Here is a 20,333-nt window from a genome sequence, read left to right as displayed (position 1 = left end):
TCCACCTTACAATGCAGGGGATGCGGGTTTGCTCCCTGGTCAGGGAACTAAGATCCCACATGCCGCGGGGCAACTAAGCCCACACGCCACAACTCCTGAGCTCATGTGTTTCAACTAGAGCCTGCGTGCCACAAACTACAGAGTCCACATGCTCTGGACTCCACGTGCCACTAGAGAGAGAAAACCCACACGCCACAAGTAGAGAGGAGCCCACACACCACAACAAAAGATTCCACATGCCTCAATGAAGATCCCGTGTGCCACAACTAAGACCGACGCAGCCAGAAAAATAAATTAAATAAATAAATCTTTTTAAAAATAAATGAATAAATAAATTGTTTAATGTCACAAACTGTGTTAATTTTTGAAGTGATGTGGGTGCTGACCACTCGTAGCATCAGAAATACATTCAGCATTGCTTTTATACCTGTATTTATAATTTTAAAAAGTCAAGAGGGGAGCTTGATGAGCTTCTGTTAAAAGCCATTCCCACCTTATATGTAACAGACAAGGTAATTATTTGTTTACAGATGGCTGCTGAATAAACCATCCATTTAAGTGAAATCAGCAAAAAGGAAATACGTATTGATGTGTCTTTTGGAGATTCAAGTTAGTCTTAAAATGTAAATAAGATACGGAAACTGTCCTAAAAAATTATTTTTTTCAATCACATCCCGGGTAAACAGCGCCCTCACTCTCCACTGTCCTGTTGGCTATGTCCTTGGGTTCCAAGCAGCCCTGATGGCAGTACGGAACAGGGGGGATGGCGGGAAGTTACCTACTTATCCCCCCCATTAGGCATCTCATTCCCTCCGGGACTATTCTACGTGGAGTCCCTCTCTCCTCTCCTTCACCAGCTCAGCCCTCTCCGCCTGAAAACCCAGCTCACCCTTCACAGCCTCCATTAAAACAAAACAAAACAGAAAGCACCTGACTCACAGCTATGCCCCTCAAACTCTGTGCACCCAAAAGACCGATGCACTCCACAGGATCCAGCACTAAACGAACGCCAGATGACTGACAGCAGTATTTTCTCTAGGACTGGATCAGAGATAATCTGGGATAACAAACAATTCAAGTATTATTCATCAACCATTTTGGAAAAATTAGTCAGAAATTCCATCATCATAAGTATAAATCCTTCTGCAGAAACAAAGCCTCACCACCAGAATTTAATCTCCACTCAACACAAACCATTACCTGTCCTTAATGGATGAGGGCAGTTAAAACTTCACCAAGTAGCAGGACCAGTCTGCACGTTGGGTCCAAAATTCTATTCGACTGTGGGGCGAAGAGCACACATCACCAACTAGCCTAATCTCATGAAACTTCCCAAGGCTGTAAATTCTGTGTGTCACAGGCAAAGTCACTGAATCCCCTCCAGAAGCTGGCGCCTACCCAAGGACTCCCATCTCTCCCAAAATTTTTGATTATGAGACTGTATCCTTGAAGGCTGGTTGAGATGAAAAAGCTTTTCAAACCCAAAGAAGACGGCAGGGCCGAGGCCCTGACAGCCCAGAGTTTTCCTGCCCCTCCTCAGCCCTCCACTACCCTGCAGGTTTAATTATTTGGGATTGTCTTGTGTCCTCCCTCCTCTTTGATATGTTCTGGTGTGAACTCTTCCCTTTCACACTGGATGAGGACAGGGCAGCAGCCAGAGGTGACACAGAGACAGGGCTGAATTGTTTCAAGGCACTAGAAGTGACAGGACGTCTGTGGGAACTGAGAAAAAAGCCCCTAGAAAGGTAACATTTGAAGACCCAACATCGCCCATCAAGGCCTTAAAGAAGCTGTCTCCTCTTACTGTCCTCGGCATCGCATACCACATATATTATTCAACACACTGCAACTGTTTTTCCCTCCATCCTCAAAACATTTAATATTTCGCTTTTTTTTTTTTTTGGCTGCGTTGGGTCTTCCTTGCTGTGCACGGGCTTTTCTCTAGTTGTGTCCACCAGAGGCTACTCTTCGTTGAGGTGCGAGGGCTTCTCATTGCAGTGGCTTCTCTTTGTTGCAGAGCATGGGCTCTAGGTGCGTGGGCTTCAGTAGTTGTGGCACACAGGCTCAGCAGTTGTGGCTCACGGGCTCTAGAGCGCAAGCTCAGTAGCTGTGGCACAGGGGCTTAGCTGCTCCACGGCATGTGGGATCTTCCCAGACCAGGGCTTGAACCTGTGTCCCCTGCATTGACAGGCGGATTCTTAACCACTGTGCCACCAGGGAAGTCCTAATATTTCACTTTTAAGACCTGAGTTTTTTTAATGAAAGGGATATTTTGGGCTTTCAAAAGAAATTTTTTAATGATTATTAAAGTAACATTGAGAAATACTTTCTCTAACTTCAGTCTTTAAGGTACATATGTCATTTATATAAGTTAAACAGTAGTGACTTCCAGGCAATGAGGCAGGTATGGATGTGGTATCTGGCCAGGAGCAATTCCATACTTAAGTATGTGCAGTTGGGAAAGACAGACAAGGAAGACTGGCGTTTCGGCAGCCCCTGAAATGTACTATTACTTGACACTGATGGGTTATTTCCCAGGAGAGAACTGCAGTCCTTATAGAAATAAATATGAACAACAGAGACATCCTGTCAATTTCACCAATGTGGGTTGTCTCTGATGTACCCGGCACTGGACTAAATGTTGGGAGTAACAAGGAGAGTGAAAGGGAGACTTTTCCTTCAGGAGCTGTCTTAGCTCAGGCTGCAATAACAAATTATCATAGACTGGAGGTTTAAACAACAGAATTTATTTCTCCCACTTCTGGAGGCTGGGAAGTCCAAGATCAAGGTGCCAACAGATCTGGTGTCTGGTGAGGGCACACTTCCTGGCTTGGAGATGGCGGTCTTCCTGCATCCTCACCCGGCAAAAAGCAGGGAGAAGCAAACTCTCTCTGGACTCTTATGAGGGCACTAATTCCACTCATGACGGTCCCACCCTCATGACTTCTTCTAATCCTAATCGCCTCCCAAAGGCTCCACCTCCTAATACCATCACATCAGGGGGTAGAGTTTCAACATATGAATTTGACTGGGGGGGCAGGGATCACAAACACTTCAGTCCATAACAGGAGCCCACACTCAGTGAGAAGGACTCTTTAAACACTAAAGGTTACAATGCATGAGATCAATGTCACAGAAGCAATCCATCAAGGGCACTGGGAGCACAGAAGAGGAAGAAATTAATTCTGCTTAGGGAAGGAACTCAGAAAAAGTCCCATGGAAGAAGTGATACTCTCACTAGATACTGAAGAAAGAGCTGGAGTTGGCTAAGAAGATAAGTAGGGGAGAGAATTCTTCAGACAAAAGCATGACTCTCTAAAACTCTTTCTCTCTCTCACTCTCTAACTGCTTGAGGTGAATAAAACCAACTTGCCAATTTTAACAAGCGTTAGTTAAACCAGACTTTTAATTACTGTTGAGGTTTCTCCAAAAGTTATTTGTTTTCAGCTTATCATCTATTCATAGCATCCACAAAAGTGACCTCCTGAATTTGCAGAGGCAGCAGAATTTTTACAACAGTAATAATACTAAGATGAAACTTAATAGCATAGATTGCCTTTATAACCAACAGCCCATGTGCATTCTCCAAGCCCACTAAGGCTGATGGGAAGCCTCATTTGCTGCCCCAAGCTTATATTTCATGGAGCAGTTTTTTATTTTAATATAAATTGATTACATTCAAGAGCTACACATCTACTTTTAAACTAAACCATTTTCAGTAAATCGCTGAATACTTTACATGAACAGCACAAGTTTTACAAGCTGATTTGTTCTTCTTACCTCCATGGGAAAAGCTTTGAAATTAACTGTGTGCTCAGAACCACGCTGGTTTTCTCTTCCCCAATGAAATCTGACTTCATACAGCTCAAATTCATGCCCTTGAGGCAATGGACCTCCGGAGAGAACTGAAAAAAGAAAATAAATTCTATTTAATTACATCTCAAACACATTCATCAGCACATCACTATAAACACTAGGGACATTTTTTTGCCAAAAAGGTCTCATGAGCTCTATAGAATAAATTCACATAACCAAAATGAAGAGTGAATCACAACTGTGAGATGAATTTATACTGTCATCTTAATACAGTAAAAGTTCAAAAACTCTGAAATACTTGGGAATGATATGTATATGTTAACTTCTTGTGTATTTTAGGCATAGGAGTTGACAGAAAATAAACACAGTAGCTATTTATACTCCCCGACACTTAAACTTAGCATTGATCAGGGGACAAGAATATGGTCTGAGTCTCAGGCTGACCAATAATTCGCTATAGACCTATCAATAAATTGAACCTTGTTTACAGATAATCCATTTACATGAGCAGGCTTTCAACTGAGACAACAGATGTCAGCCAACAAAATTATCCATGCAACGAATTATTATTAAGCCGATTTGATTTTTCAACAATGAAATCACATTTTTAAAAAAGCAATCTATCATCCAGTGTCACATAAATGTAAACAAAATTGTGATAAAATATTATCAATACTTAAAATATTAAATTTAGTTCTATGGGGCCCTGTCTCTATGTCTCATTTCTGGAGATAACCCAGAACTTTGTCCCAAACAAGAGCACTCTAAAGGATGATAAAAAAATACATCTTGTCTTGAAGCAACAAAATACTTTGATTAGTTAACACTCCCTGATATCATATGGAAAAACCTGACATCAAGTTTATTACAAAGGGCCAATTCTGACACAAATAAAGGTTGTTTGCATTTTTCCTGTTAACAAAACTGTTCATTCTAAATGCTATCAGCTAAGAATTATGGGTTATTTTCAGCCAAGGAGCTGACAAAATTCACCCTCTCCCCCAGATGTGGTCTCTTTGAAAGACGTTAGTGTTCACACGTGGATTGTCATTGTGCAGGAAGCAACGGCGGCCAACCTGAGTGCCCCACTGCAGATCAGCTTTGCTCTCCATCCTTCCCCTAAACTCAGAGGAGAAGAAGGGGAGTTGGTGCAGCCACATTTATTTGTTTGGTTGGTTCTTCATCTAATAACTTTCCCCCGAAGGAATTTAGAGCTGCTCCCATCAAAGTTCCTATCCTGCAGCCAGATGGCGTCAATCAGAAGGAAGAGCAAAGGGCAAACAAAGACAGAGGCAGAAAAGAGACGGAGCAATGAGGCCATGGCACAAGCGAACGTCTCGCAGACCTCGCTGAAAGCGCCCTACAGATTTGGTGCTAAGCCTCCCTCCAGCTCCAACAAAGAAGAAAACCAGCAGCAGCGAAAAGGGACTTCGATTTTTCAAGGGCTTAACCCTCACATCTGGAGGAAAGGGAAGTGCAGTGATGGCCTTTAGGGTGGCACCGTGTCACAAGACTGTAATGCGTTCCTCACGCTCGGTCTTTTTTCAAGTTTCCACGCAACTCTGAGGGGTCAGTGTTATCACCCCATGGGCGTGGCTGAGACGGGCTAAGCGCCAGCAGCCCCAGCCATCCGGCGAGCCAGCTGCAGGAGCCTGGAGCCCGAGCCTGGGAGCCACAGCCCACAGTGAGACGGCGAAACCGAGCTTTCGGTACCCGTGAGCACGACCCAGAAAACAGTGGTCTTTAAGCCTAGATTTCTAAACCGCAGCCCCTCCCTTGAGTATTACACCTCATCCTATTTCCTGAACAACCCGAGAAAAATGCAAATACATGGCTAAAAGGGATTACTGAATCCAGAACCACAATACAGGCTCACTGCATCTTCTTCAATAACCATCATGCTGTGGACTGAAGAAGGTCTAAAGTGTTTTGATCTCAACCAGAGTGTCGCAGCTTCTGAATACCCTCCAAACTCATTCCCTTACCATGGCTGTCCGAACTGGGTCTTAAGAAAAATGGGAAAGAGGCCTGGAGTCCACCCACTGTGTGCCCCACCTCCCAACCAAAAAGAATAAACGGGAAAGGCTTCTTGGGAGTCTTGAGGTAGCAGGTAGATGGGCCCCCGGACTGGACAGCTGGAGTTTGTCAAGTGGAATAAACTGGGGCTTTGTTTTCCCAGACACTCCAAGGACCAAGTTAATGGCGGGAGCTGAGCTCTGCTGGAGTAAAGAGATAAGATGACCCCTCCTGAGGTCAAGGAGAACTCCCCAACTGCAAATGCACAGAAAGGCTCCTCGGGAGTCAAAAAGGAAGGGGGCGTTACCCCATTCCACGCTGGAATCCATCTTGGCAAAAAGGTGCGCACACGTATCAGGGAAGGACCCTAGGACAGGTCAGGTGTGGGAAAAGAAAAAGATAATCGGCCAAAGGTAAACAAAGAGCCGGAAGAACTGCCCTATGTAAATGATTCAACCACCTCTTTACTGCGCTTCTCCTCATTAGGGAGGACACCCACACCCTTTCTCTCCAGGTGTGTATTTCTGCCTTGCTTCTGTCTTAAATAAATAGTTTCTCAGTGTGCTCTCCCACATGTTGTGCTGTGTCTCTGATAATAAACTCTGTATCTCCTTTTGCAGTTTTTGCCTCCTTGAGAAATTTCATTTTTCAAACAGGGCAAGAGCCAGGGCAACTTTGCCTCTAGCCTCTAGCCCCTGGTAGACTAGCGGCTAGGACTTCTGGTTTTCACTCAGGCTACGTAGGTTCATTTCCTGGGCAGGGAACTAAGACCTCGCTTCAAGTCACTGCTCACTGCTGTCTCCCTGAGGTCAGTCTCATGCTTGCTGCATCCCAGCCTGCACCATCTGAAATGGAAACACCCTTCACCTTGTGGGTCTACGACCCGACTTGAGGCTTTTGTCTTGGACGAGGCTTAGCTCCACACGGCCAAGGGAAAAGAAAGGGGAGTACTGTGGAACGAAGCATATGTGAGATTGGAGAGAGGACTAAAAATATCTTTTCCCAAAACATTTTCATCAGGTACACACACACACGTACACACAGAGTTTCTGAAACTGTTTCAGAGCAGTGCACCAGTAATTCCTTATAGCAACGGATGAAGCTGATTCTGTCAGTGATTTCAGGGGCCAAAAAGAGATCTGTGCTTCACACGTATACCCTCCCACCTGACCGATGGCCAATATTTCTTTAAACCTTGGGAATAGAACTGATATTTTAAATGCCCTGGAAATTCAAACTGCACAGATGTATGTCTTACTGGGGAGAAGTTCCAGGCCCACAGGGGTTCCACTGAAAAATATTTCAACAAATATTTTTTGATCATCTACACTGTAGCAGGCACCATATTCAGTGTTTAACATACATTGATGTTGGGCTTCCCTGGTGGCGCAGTGGTTAAGAATCTGCCTGCCAATGCAGGAGTCACGGGTTTGAGCCCTGGTCCGGGAAGATCCCACATGCCTCCGAGCAATTAAGCCCGTGTGCCACAACTACTGAGCCTGTGCTCTAGAGCCTGTGAGCCACAACTACTGAGCCCACGTGCTACAACTACTGAAGCCCACGTGCCTAGAGCTCGTGCTACGCAACAAGAGAAGCCACTGCAATGAGAAGCCCACACACTGCAATGAAGAGTAGTCCCCGCTCGCTGCAACTAGAGAAAGCCTGGGCGCAGCAACGAAGACCCAACACGGCCAAAAATAAATAAATAAAAATTTTTGAAAAGATACATTGATGTTGACAAAACAGACAAAATTCACCGGCTTCATGGATCTTACATCCTATTGGGATGAAATGAGAATTTATATATTTATGAAGATCAGACTTTTACTGTGATATTTGGTCATTACATGGTCATTATTTCAAGAAAATTATGAAACCAGATCCTCAGGGTCTTACATTCTATTGGGTTGAAAATGAACACAAAGAAGGGAAGCATTTTGCCTAAGCCTGGTCCCCAGGGAGAGGTGACAAAGGGGCAGCTTTCAGCCAGGAATTGGCTCTGGTACCTTTCACTTTTGCTGCAGAAGAATAATCCAGAGTTAAACCACACTAAAATCACAAGGCGCTGCAAAGCCATAAAAAATGACAAAATCCTGAATTCAGAATTTTATGAGGTGCCAGGTAAAAGCATTACCTGTTCATCCCCCAAGAATGATTGTGTTTACAGACAACAAATAAATAGCAGGTCTCTTTTATCCATTTGGAAACATCCTCTCAAGGCATTATTCTTCCTTTTGACCATTTACTTGTTTTATAAGAAAACTAGTCATACCAAAAGAAGAGCACTTTTCCTACATTTATGAAGATCAAATTTTGCTTAGTGATATTTTGTCACTATATGGCAGGTTTATTAGTTGTGGTGCCATTATGTCCAATAAAATTACAAGGAAACGTGAAACACACTGATGACATGCTACATTTGCTGAGAATAACAAACTTGTGAAAAGGATACAGTATACACTGATGCCACTGCTACCACCTCCGTTGTCTTTAATGCTTTTTCTTTGATAGGCACAGCCATTACGCTTATAGACATAAAAGAGTTCCTTTCAGAAGCTTCTGCAAAATATGGGAATCCCATAGAGACATGACATATATACATTTACCTAAATCCATTTAAGCTTCTAAAATCCTTTGCTGAAAACAGATTTGCCAGATAGTTCAAAAGCTGTTTCCCCCTCATTTCATTGGAGTTCAACACACACGTTTTGAGATGGTCTCCATGCCCAGCCCTGTGCTGACCACTGAGTGTATAAAAGGAAGGATATAGTCTCAGCACTGGCAAGGCATTCTCTGTGCTTAAGCAACTAAACGTGATTGCATCGGGGCAGGAGGGGAAAATGCACAAGGCACTTGGAGGGCGCCCAGCAGGGTCCAAGCCAAAACCAAAGGGGGGTCAGAAAGTCAGGGAAGACTTTCCGGAAGAGATGACAGCTAAGCAGAGTCTTGAAGGGTAAGCTAACAGCAGAAGTGAGAAAGTACATTCCGAGCAGAGAGAAGAGGCTCAGAAAGGCTCAGAGATGGGAAATGGCCTGAGGGTACTCCAAGACAATAAAGTCAGAGGTACCCAACGGCCAAAGGCAGGCCTCAAGGTGTGAACATCAGGACGGGATGGCAGCTCGTGGAGGGGCTGGAGTTTATCGTGGAGGGAATCATCGTTAGCTTTTAAGCAGGAGGCTAATATTTTTGCATTTTAAAATATTACTCCCAGGTCTGGGACTTCCCTGGCGGTCCAGTGGTTAAGGCCCCACACTTCCACTGCAGGGGGCATGGGTTCGATCCCTGGTCGGGGAACTAAGATCCTGCAGGCTGCGTGGTGTGGCCAAAAGAAAAATATGGATTAAAATATCACTCCCAAGGGGACTGCCCTGGTGGCGCTATCGGATTGCTATCACCTGTACCAATTTGAGGAACCTGGGATTAAAAGAATTCTAGAGGTTTCCTTCCAATCATGTCCCTCTCTCAATTTGATTTCCCTCAATCCAGGAATGCTGTGTTTCGCCACTATTTATTTTCAGAATGTGAAGCTTTTACTCTTGAGTTAGTTTCTCCCACACAGTTGTAAGGCCAAGCCTGTAGATGCTATTACCTAAGATTTTGTAACTTGTTGAAACCAGTATCATCTGTAGAGACTCCAAGTTTCCAGAATTTGGAGTTCTCTGGCCTTCAGAGTTACTTGTTCATATGTGTACAGCTCTGTATAAAAGCTTCATTTTAAAGAAAAAAAAAAAAAAAGAATCCGCCTGCCCATGCAGGAGACACGGGTTCGAGCCCTGGTCCGGGAAGATCCCACATGCTGCGGAGCAACTAAGCCCGTGCGTCACAACTACTGAGCCCGCGTGCCACAACTACTGACCCTGCACTCTAGAGCCCGTGCTCCGCAACAAGAGAAGCCACCGCAATGAGAAGCCCGCGCACCGCAACGAAGAGCAGCCCCCGCTCGCCGCAACTAGAGAGAGTCCACGTGCAGCAACGAAGACCCATCGCAGCCAAAAATAAATAAATAAATAAATTTATTTTTTTTTAAAAATATATATATATTACTCCCAGGTCTACATGGACAGCGGACCAGCAAAGAGCAAGCGCAGCTGTTGAGAAAGCTGCTGTCACAGCCGGCCGAAGACGGGGAGGCCAGGAGACAGAGGCTGCTGAAGCCACAACTCCAACGTGCAGGGACACCAACGCCAATGGTCCCTGATGTGTCCCCCGAAGGATCAGAGGCCCCCAAAGTTCATTCTCAATAGGTTTAAAGATTTTATAACCTCAGTTTAACTTTTAAGGAATCCCAAATATATTCAGAAAGCATTCCAAAAATAGTATTTAGTTCTTTTTTAACATTTGAAGTCTTAAAAGCAGCAATCAATATTTTTTTACCAGTCCTTAGCTTTTAACCTACAGCTTTATTTCATATTACAGAATAAATATCATCAGCTCATTAAGTGTAGCACTAACATAACAGTAGGGAGAGGAGACCAGTTAAGCTGGGTCTGTATAAGCAAAGTGAAGGAGATGAAGGCAACTGTCCAGGTAATTCAAGTCCCCCAAAGTCAGCGAATAATACATATAATCATAAATGAATTCTTATTTTGCTCTCCTGGTTGCCCTCATTTATAGGAACTTCTCTGAGAAGAGACAAGTGAATCTCTAATTCTGGTAGTAAATGATCAATAAGTATGTATTAATGAACGGAGGGCTATCATATGAGGACCAGTGGAAGGAACTAATTATGTCCGAAAGGAAAAATGGCAACTCCATGGTATGATGATGGTAGTCAATATTTTAAAGAATGTCATGTGAAAGTACAATTTTATGTGTTCCATGTCGGTCCAGAATCCCAAAATAGAAACAAAGAGGGCAACCCCAGAAACTTTTCGATCCGGGGAATTACTCAAAAGCAAAATGGATTTCCTCAGTGAGGAATGAATTTCCTTTCCTGAGCTGTTCAAGCTGAAGCCACCCAGACACTTGCCAGAGCGTCTGAGATACGGGGGCTGGATTGGGGGCCTCCAGGGGCCCATCCCACTGCATGAATCTATGATTCAGCCCCTTTCCTAAACTCATGGGCTGCCTTAGTGGAAATCAAAACACTGAAGAAAGCAGCATACAGTCTGTGTGAGTGAGCTGCTGAAAGGTGATCGTATCACAAGAGAAAAGGGTGGAGGAAGAAACTTTGAGAAATCCCATCATTTAAGGTTAATGGGCCATGAAGAACTGGCAAAGGAAAGGCAGTCAAAATTAAGAAGAAACATCTATGACGTGTCATAGAGACCAACAGGAGAAAGAGTTTCCAAAAATTCCACTGCAAATGCAGCAGAATTAAAGTATTTTGAGAATTTTAAAGTGGCCATTGGATCGTAGAATGAGATTATCAGTGACCTTCGTTTGGGAACTTTCAGCAGGGGACTGCGGGTGAAAGGTTCCTGTTCGTGACATGCCTCAAATTTAAAACCCCAGGTAGGGTTATTATATGTGGGAACTATACCGTTAGGATTATTTTAAAAGCTTTAATTTAGTAAGTGGAAGCATTTAAATGACACTACAATCGTTGTAATTCTTTTTGGTAATTCTGTATCCTTTTTTAATATAAACAAAGCAAAAAAATTTTAATTGTGCTTATTCTACAGATTTTTTTATTTAAAAAAAGCAGCATCCAAGGAAACTTCAACGCATTATTACCAAGTGAAAGAAGCCAAGTGGAAGGCTATAAAATGTATGATTCCAACTATATGACACTGTGAAAACTGCAAGGCTATGGAGACAGTATAAAGATTAGTGATCACCAAGGGTTGGGGAGAGGAAAGGAAGAACAGGAGCGCAGAGGCGTTTTAGGGCACTGAAACCATTCTGTATGACACTACAATGGTGGATACGTGCCATTAAACGTTTGTTCAAGCTCATGGAATGTAAAACCCCAAGAGCGAACCCTAGTGTAAACTATGGACTTGGGTGCTGAGGAGGTGTCAATGCAGGGTCATTGACTATAACAGATGTACCCTCTGGTTACACTGTTTGGCCTGCAGTCAACAATCAGATGTTGCCAGCCAGGTGCGAGCCATCACACCCCTCCCCTCAGAGAAATCCATAAACCTACAAAGGCTGCTCCAACAACACAGCCTGGTCCTATGTAATCGTGTTACTGTGACATCCACCAGACCTCAATCCCTGCCCATGTGCAGAGCCTCTGATTCAATTTTTAGACCCATTCCTAAATATGAACAAAGAGCCAAAGATCGCTGGACATTTGAGAAGCATCTCCAACATAAAACAGAGACACCAAAACAAACAGAAGAAGGATCCCAGAATAAAACAGAGACATACGGGAAATAGAAAAAAAAGCAATACAGAAAAGAACGAAGAAAGATCCCATAATCATGAAATAAATACTGGCAGCCATATTTTTTTTAATTCATAGAATAAACACAATTTTTTAGAAATTAAAAATATAAGAGCAGAGATTAGAAGTTTAATAGAAAGATAGAAGTTGAGGAAATCTACCAGAAAGTAGAAGAAAAAGACTTAAAAAAAAAAAACTTATCAATGAAATAATGTAAGAAAATTTCTAAGAAATGAAAGACAATTATCCTGACTGAAAGGGCCCACCAAGGACCCAACAGAGAGACACACAAGGTATGCAAACAATGACTCTCACAAGCCCTTCTTCTCAGCAAGTTATTGGGAGATGAACTGTAGGAGGCAATAAACCAACAAATCCCTGAAATGAGGGAACAACCTCAAAAAGAGGATGTCTCATCATCCGGGAAACACGGAATTGGACACAGAGACAAGCCAAGGGACTTCCTAGGCCTGAGGTCCAGGGAGCTGTGGGCGACAGCAGTCCAGATGGGCTGAAGAGGGGAAGGATGGATGAGAGGACTGGAAGGGCTTTTTGAATGTCCTGGGAGAAGATGTGCCTGCCAGACATCAGAGAGTTTGGAAATGAAATCATGGTGGATAAACAAAAAACCAAAGAAACAAAAATATACCAACTCCGGGCAGAGGCGGGAGGGAACCCCACATTATTCAATAAAGGAAACAGAATATAGTCTCAGCTGGAAATGATAGTTACACAGTCATAATAATAAAAACACTGAGCTAATTTAAATAACAACTGTAATTGAAGTACACAGGGATGATGGGGGGGACAAAACCACGATGGGGGAGGGTAATAAGAGAACTAGCCTCGTCGTCCATCGTAGGGAGTTCACAGATATCTTAAATATCAAAGCACGACAGTATAAATATGCTATTGAGAAATGTGGAAGTGACAGCAGGAAAAACAGCTAAGAGATGAAAGTGGTCGTAACCAAGGCAAACAATTTTAAGTGGGGAGGGGTGGGTTATAACCAGAGGCAGAGACAAATATAGTACTAGCCAACTATTTAAATTATGTTTACATTCTATTTTGATAAAGATAAAGCTTGAATTAAATAAATGAAATACAGGGTGTTCAGGGCTTGCAGACCATTCCTTTGAAAACCTTATATATGCTAGGAAGCAAATAAATAAACTTGTCCAGACGTGGGATTTTTTTGGTTACTTTTTTTTAAAGCTTGGAGAAACACTGAAAGGGAAGAAACAATGAAGAAATGATTATACTGGCAGAAAGGAGACGGGCATCTGAAGGAGCAAGGTCTCCGAGGAGTCAGAAGTAAGGGGTCTGGAGTGTGCACGTCAAATCAGACCCAGATGAAAATACAGATAGCTCTTCCTCGGCGGTCGGGGTGGACCCTGTGGGCGGAGAGTCGAAACACTGCTTGATAGGCTCTGTTTTGGGAGGCGATAGGGGGCCAAGGAAAAGGTTGAGAAGGCTTGAGAAGGTACCAGAAGAAAATGGTCAACTCAGTGTGATGGAGTAAATTTGATCTTCGATCAGGAATGGACACACAGACTTAATTGACAGTCTGTGTGAGTGAGCACACAGTCATTGGACCGAGTCATTGGACTCAGTCATTCCTCTACGCTCCCGTATTTACACCGATGCTCTAAACGACTGTGTTTTCATTAATATGAAACCTCAAGAACCTTCTTATCCATTTGTATACAAACCAACATTCAATCACCATGGTGCTTGATGTGAAATGCAAGTTAGTTGTATAGATATATAAACGTTTATTTCCAGAAGTGAAAAAGCATGTCAACATACCAATAAACCTTAACACGTAATACCAACATTACCTTAAAATGTTTTTTATGTCAGGACAGTCAGCATACAATAATTTTACTATATATTTTATAAATAATACATAATGTCCCATCATAGATAACCCCCCCAAAAAAATCTGATTTAAGTTCAAATTTACACCTGAAGCTGTCTCTTTGACTACATCCATACAACACCTAGATTCTGTTTTGGGTGATGCCCATACCTTGACTAGACTCAGAGCAGCTGGGAAGACTCTAAATTAAAGCTCAGGAACATTCACAATGAATAAAATATCCATAGTTGGAAATCAGTACCTGCCCTGCCTAATAATAAACCCAAAGATTTTATGGCTTGAAATATCAAATTTATCGATTCAGAATTAATTTGAGTACAGTTGATCTCTGTTTATCAAATGCTTCCTAGTATTTCAACGTATTCCTAATTTTACATTCTTTCCAAGAGGGAAATAGAGTTATTATTCACTATGAAAAGCAAGATATTAATGTTAATTTTAAAATATTCCACTCTCCTCTCTCCTACATTTAAGCCAAAAGCCAATTTCCTTGGTAATTACCCAACAGCTTTTCTAAAAAACATTTCAGATCCATCTCAAATAGGTTCAGAGGGGAGGAAGAGAGTTAAAAATAAATGAGTAAAAGTAAGAGCTTTGTTTGCCATTTAAATCTTTTACTGAGTTTAGAGGCTGTTTTTGATTGCTATTAATTAAAATTCTTCTTGTCATATTAATTTAGCAGAGAAAATTAATTTGAAAAGTCTATCTTGAATGTCAGATTATGTCAATAAATCCTAATCTTTAGTTTTACAAGGCAGTAAAACAGAGAATTATAATTATCTACATGATTTATTTTTTTGTTTGTTTAAAATGGAAAGTTTATTTGCTCAGTACACCAAACAGACTGCAAGCACTGTCATGACAGATATACAGAAATATGCAGATCAACATAAAATAGTAATTTAGTTTAAATGAAGGGAAATCTCTTTAAATGTTATGACAACGTACTCCCAAGAATCTTTTTTTCAGTTAATTATACATTTCAATAAAATAAACGGTAATGAATTAAGTGGAAGTTAGCTTGTGAATTTTTCTTAAAAATAAAAATCCAACCCTATCAATTCATGCCAATTAAACACTCTAACTAAAATTTCCAAGTAAGTGTAAAAGGAGATGGAGTTGGTTACCATTTTTGCTCGAACAGTCCCAAGGTACATGGTTACTACAAATACAGCAGGCAAACTGTTAAGACCGACCAATCTAGAACATACTGTTAAGCCAATCGACACTTTAGGACAAAATGCAGATTAGTACACTTGTGTATACTTTTGCTCAAATTCCACAGGGTTGGAATTTGACCAACTAAAGTTGTTCCAGTAACGTCACACAACATGGAACAACCAACTGACACGTTCATAATTTCTTCCTTTCATCCTTCCAAAAATGTTTCAGAAAATTATTCCCCCGAAATGCATTTTATAGCCTATAAAGGTATCCTGACAACAGAGCTAGGTTAGTTCCACCTTTAAGGTTACACAAGCTATATAAACTTCTAGTTTAAGAAGCACGCAGAAACATCTAGAATACCTGATTTTGACTTCAGGATAACCTGAATGGTGTGCCCATCGTTGGCGACCTCACAGTCCCGGCAGACCACATAATTCGGGGAGAGGCGGACATCCAGCAGCGAGGGGTCGTATCGAGCTTCTCTTGAGTTCAAGTTAATGGGAGACTGGTACTCCCCATTAGCGTCCGGAAACACCAAGCCCCACTCAACACCTGAGGACAAAAGGAAGCGAACTTAGACTGAAAAAATAAGTTACAGCAAAATGTAACATGGGGAAAACTAGTTTCAACACTACTTATGATCCTTGCCATTATTAAGAAGGTTATGACTACTGTCCCTTTACAGATAAAATATGGTAATAATAATGTGTGTGAATTTTTGCATTCATATTTTGAATGATCTAATGTTATCAAATAACACATTCAAAGTCTTGGACTAATAAAATATTCTATTTGCCTACATAGAGGTACTAATTTATGGCTCTAGAAAATTAAATCATCTTTAAGTGATTAGAAAAAAAATGATACCACAAAAATTTCCTCTGCTCATTACTTCAATTATGTGCAGTACTTGGGAAATTCCTATAACTCAGCGTTCTTGGTGAGAGCCAAAAACCATAAATCTGTTGCTAGTGAATGAACACTTATCAGAAATGCGAACACAGTATTCTGAAGTGTGCATATGCGTATATACACATACCTGTATATACATAATATATACATAATACTCTTTTCGTATTTTTATAATTCAAGTTGTAAACTCTACATCTGTTTCAACGTATGTAGCCAACATCAGCACCAGTAGTCAGCTCTGTTAGGAGTCCTACATCTTCAGGGATACATTTAGGAAACTAAACTTTTTATTAAAAGGGCAGCCCCCGTCTTGCCAGGTCCACTGATTCAACACTTAGGAAGACTTGAGCGGTGTCAGCATCCTCAGCGACTTTCTCCCCGCAGGCAAGCAAGAAACTAATAGTTTCACTAACGCTATATGAGAAAAGAATCTGAAAAAGAATGAATATATGTAGATGCATAACTGAATCACCCGGCTGTACATCTGAAACTAACACAATGCTCTAAATCAGCTATACGCCAATAAATTTTTTTTTTTAAAGAGACTAATAGTTTCACTAACGCTGTATTCTCAAGGTGTTGAGTACAGCACAGCGCGGCTCTTCTCGCTACTCGCAAGACGGAAATGTCACCGCCGCAGCCTTCAGGCTCGCCCTCCGGACCGCGGCAGGTGCCAACCGCTGCCCGGTGGCAAGGTCGGGCTCCCCGACGCGAACGCAGGCGGCAGGCACCCCCGTTCTCCCCGGAGCGCCTGGTGCCCCGAAACCGGCCGGGGGCGTGGGCAAGCGTCGGGGACGCACGCGGGAAAGAGCGGACGCGGGGCGCGCCGAGCGCGCCAGAGCAGCGGGACACCAGCGGCGCCAGCCTCCCGACGCGCGGCCGGTTACCTTCCTCGTAGCCCCAGTCCACACCCTCCTCCTCTTCCTCCTCATCCTCCTCCTTCTCCGGGAAGGGCACGGAATCTTCGATGAAGCTCAGGTCAGCCATGGGGAGGCCGTGGGTCCCCTCGGCGCTCTCGCCTGCGGTGCCTGCGCCTCTGCGAGGCTAGCGCTCCGGAGCGCCAGGGGGAGCGCGCGAGGGGGCGCACGGGGCGGTGGGAGCGCGCGTGCAAGTGGGAGCGCTCCCGCGAGTGGGAGCGCGCGTGTGTGAGCGAGGCAAGCGCGCGAGAATGAGTGTGAGCGCGTGCGGCGAAGGGCAACGTGGGTGTGAGCGCGCGTGCGAGCGCGAGCGGCGCGAGGCGGGAGTCGTCCGGCGGCCGGCCCGGGGTGGGGGGGGACGTGCCCGAGTCCGGCAGGAGCGCGAGAGAAGCGGCGGCTCCGAGAGCGCGATCAGGCGAGTTATAAACTCGGCCGGGGCGTGGCTGGCACGGGAGGGACCGCCCCCTGCGCTCAGGCGGGGGCCCGGGATGGACCGCACGAAAAGGCCCCGGGGCTCCGGGCCGAACCCACGGAAGCAGAAGAACCCACCCCTAGACACACACGCACGCACGCACGCACGCACGCTCGGCCTCCCGCGCCCAACCCCGGTGCGTAGGGCCTAGGCCAGGGGCTTCCTACCCTAATTTAGTGTCATCTTATTCCAGGAAATACCACAAAGAAAGAAAGGGGTCGGGGAGAAGAGACACGAATTGCCCCGGATAAGAGTAAAGAGAAGGCTGGGGAACCCTGTACCAAAACAAAAAAAAGTTTCCCACTCCGAATCTTAGTCGTTGAATATTTACTTTTTAATTCATCCTTAGAGACCAGCGGAAACGATTATGGAAAATTTTCCAGGAAAAGTATAGTTCCTAAAAACGCTTAAGGAAAAAAAAATTGTTTTAATCTAGAGAGGAAATTTAGGGAAATTTTTCCATTAAAAAAAAAAAAGGCAAGAGGAGTGAAAGATAGTAAAGAAAGGCTGTTTAGTTTTAGTTTTAAGCCTGGCTTAAAACTTCGGGCGCAGCTGACTGTGTACACAGCTCCCAACCACCTGGTGAAATCGTGTAAATAATGAAATGCACACATTACATAAAAAATGGGAACTTTCCTGATCCAAAGAGTCACCTCTTGAATATGCTTCTCAATCCAGGGTGAATGACTTCAACCCCCTGTTCCAAGAGCTTTTAACTCAGAGCAGGTTAACCCCGCATTTTTAGAAGGTCTGTGTGCATAGTAAGCTCAGATTTGGACCTTAGGTAAGATTTTTTTTAATGTGCACCAAAATGTTAGCAGTTTGAATAGCGGGTTCCTAAATGATACCATCCTTATGAATGATTAATTCCTCGTGTTAAGGATGGAGATGCTCACTTTGGAGATTTTTAATTTCTGTGTTCCTAGCCCTCACTGCCTACTCACCCCTCCACTTTTGTAAAAAGCGACTTTATGGGCTATTAGAAATTTCTCCGGAAAATGGATTGGGACTGAAGGGGGCGGGGGGGGGGCGGACTCAACCAATTCTGCCACTTTCTGGAATGTTTGGCAAAATAGATAAAAGCTTAAAAAAAATAAAATAAAATAGATAAAAGCTATTGGTCACCTTTAGCTTTGAGGATTTCAAGCATTCTTGTAATTTCTCTTTCGCCTTAACACAGAGACCAGAAAGTCCACCATTCAGAGGACTGATACACAGTTTGAGAGAGACTAAATTCATTCTTCACTCACTGCCTTTTGGTGTTCTTTAGTGGAGACCCTCCCTCCTCTGCACCCCAGTAAGCCTGGGATTGACAGAAGCAGAGGTCTACCCTAAAGATATAGCCTTTAAAAATAATAAGCACTGCCCAAAATATTAACCACTTTCCACTGAAGTTCTTCTAAAAGGAACATTTTATTTCTTTTTCCGTTTTTGAAAACTTTTTCACAGTCTTGAAAATTTCAACCGACTTTCTTTTTAGAAGTAGGTTCACACATTCATCAAATGCTGCAACTCATGGAACCCAGGCAGGATCTTGAGAACAAGATCACTTTGTGACCTTGAGCTCGTCAGCAGTGCCCATTCCCCATTGCCCCCAAACCTGCATAGATGCTAGATTGCAACCACTGTGTGACCACCAATTTCATTTAAAGGATCAGATGAATTATAGAGATGTTTACCAAACCAGAGGACAGCAAAATCTTGTGGGAAAAGCTCAGTTTTCCATGAGTAAATGGTGCGCCGTATCTACAACAGATAGGCTGAAAGATTGAATTGTTAATGCTGAATTTTGCAACTCATAGACAATTTTGCATATAGCCCACGATGTATCACCATTCATAAATACAGTTAGCTACTAGACAAACGTATGTTTACCCATATTTGTTCTTTGTGAATTTTTCAACATCATGTGTGTAATGTAACTCCTCTCTGCAAGCCTAGGATACCTGCCCAGCAAGCAACATATGAGCTATTCCACCATGCGTCCAAATATTCAATTAACAGGCTTAATTGCTTTGAGACTGTGTGCTTCAGAATTCTGCTAATTAACAGCACCTTAAGACCTTCTCTTCTCTGATCGCTGTACTATATTATCACTAAAGGTGGAATTTCTATTTCTAGTTATTATAAGATATCTGTCGCCATAAAACCTAAACACACAGATCAAAGATATAGGCCATTGCTTTGATTTACAAGATAGAACAAGCACACCTAAATCCAATATCAGAGTCTAAAAATATTCATGCTCTATATTATGGATATAAGTACTACACATATCCCTCCGTATAATTTTAATGCATTTCAACCTAATATCATTTTTATTGATAATTCCTTAAATTAACTGTATATTGCTCGCTTTTAGTGTTTGCATCACTGAGGTCAAACCACGTCCTAAAACAATTTATTAAAACTAAGATATATGTAACTAATTACTATCCGATACTAAGAAAAGAGAAATAGAAATACCTAAAAGGAGCAAACTAATCTAGATATCACAGCACCGCGCACTTGCACAGCCCTCTTCTCCCAATCTTTTCTCACCCTTTATCTACCTTCCCAAGGCTTTCTTACTGTACTGGTGAGTTTGGGCCCTAGAGTCATCATAAACAATCATTAACCTTCTTCTTGTGGGCACCTTGTGCTCTAGGAACACCTCAAGGATGGAGCTAATATTTGCATGTCAAGTAGCTTCGAACCAGATCGTCAATTTCTGCACTTCACCAACAATGAACTGTGTTCCTTTGTGTGCACCGCTCTGTTGTGGGAGACCCCAGAATGAATAAAATCCTGTTTCTGCCCTTAAAGAATTTACAGTTG

At 42.9% G+C, this 20,333-nt stretch overlaps 1 protein-coding gene across 2 annotated transcripts in view; it reads right to left on the bottom strand.

Moving 5' to 3' along the window:
- The window catches only part of CA8 (carbonic anhydrase 8), a 230,125-nt gene that overhangs the window by 72,484 nt on the left and 137,308 nt on the right, over positions 1-20,333 (bottom strand). The window contains exons 1-3 of one of the 2 annotated variants that reach the window (XM_036830405.1): positions 17,015-17,450; positions 15,576-15,767; positions 3,781-3,905 (exon numbers count right to left, since the gene is read on the bottom strand). In XM_036830405.1, the coding sequence (XP_036686300.1) occupies positions 3,781-3,905; positions 15,576-15,767; positions 17,015-17,114 (417 nt within the window). In that variant the 5' untranslated portion in view covers positions 17,115-17,450. Of the gene's footprint in view, positions 1-3,780; positions 3,906-15,575; positions 15,768-17,014; positions 17,451-20,333 lie in introns of those variants that run through there. The other variant, XM_036830406.1, reaches the window with a different exon arrangement.

Source organism: Balaenoptera musculus, chromosome 17 (assembly GCF_009873245.2).
Source record: "Balaenoptera musculus isolate JJ_BM4_2016_0621 chromosome 17, mBalMus1.pri.v3, whole genome shotgun sequence".
In the NCBI taxonomy this organism is placed as follows: domain Eukaryota; kingdom Metazoa; phylum Chordata; class Mammalia; order Artiodactyla; family Balaenopteridae; genus Balaenoptera; species Balaenoptera musculus.
This window is presented reverse-complemented; position numbering and strand designations above follow the sequence as displayed.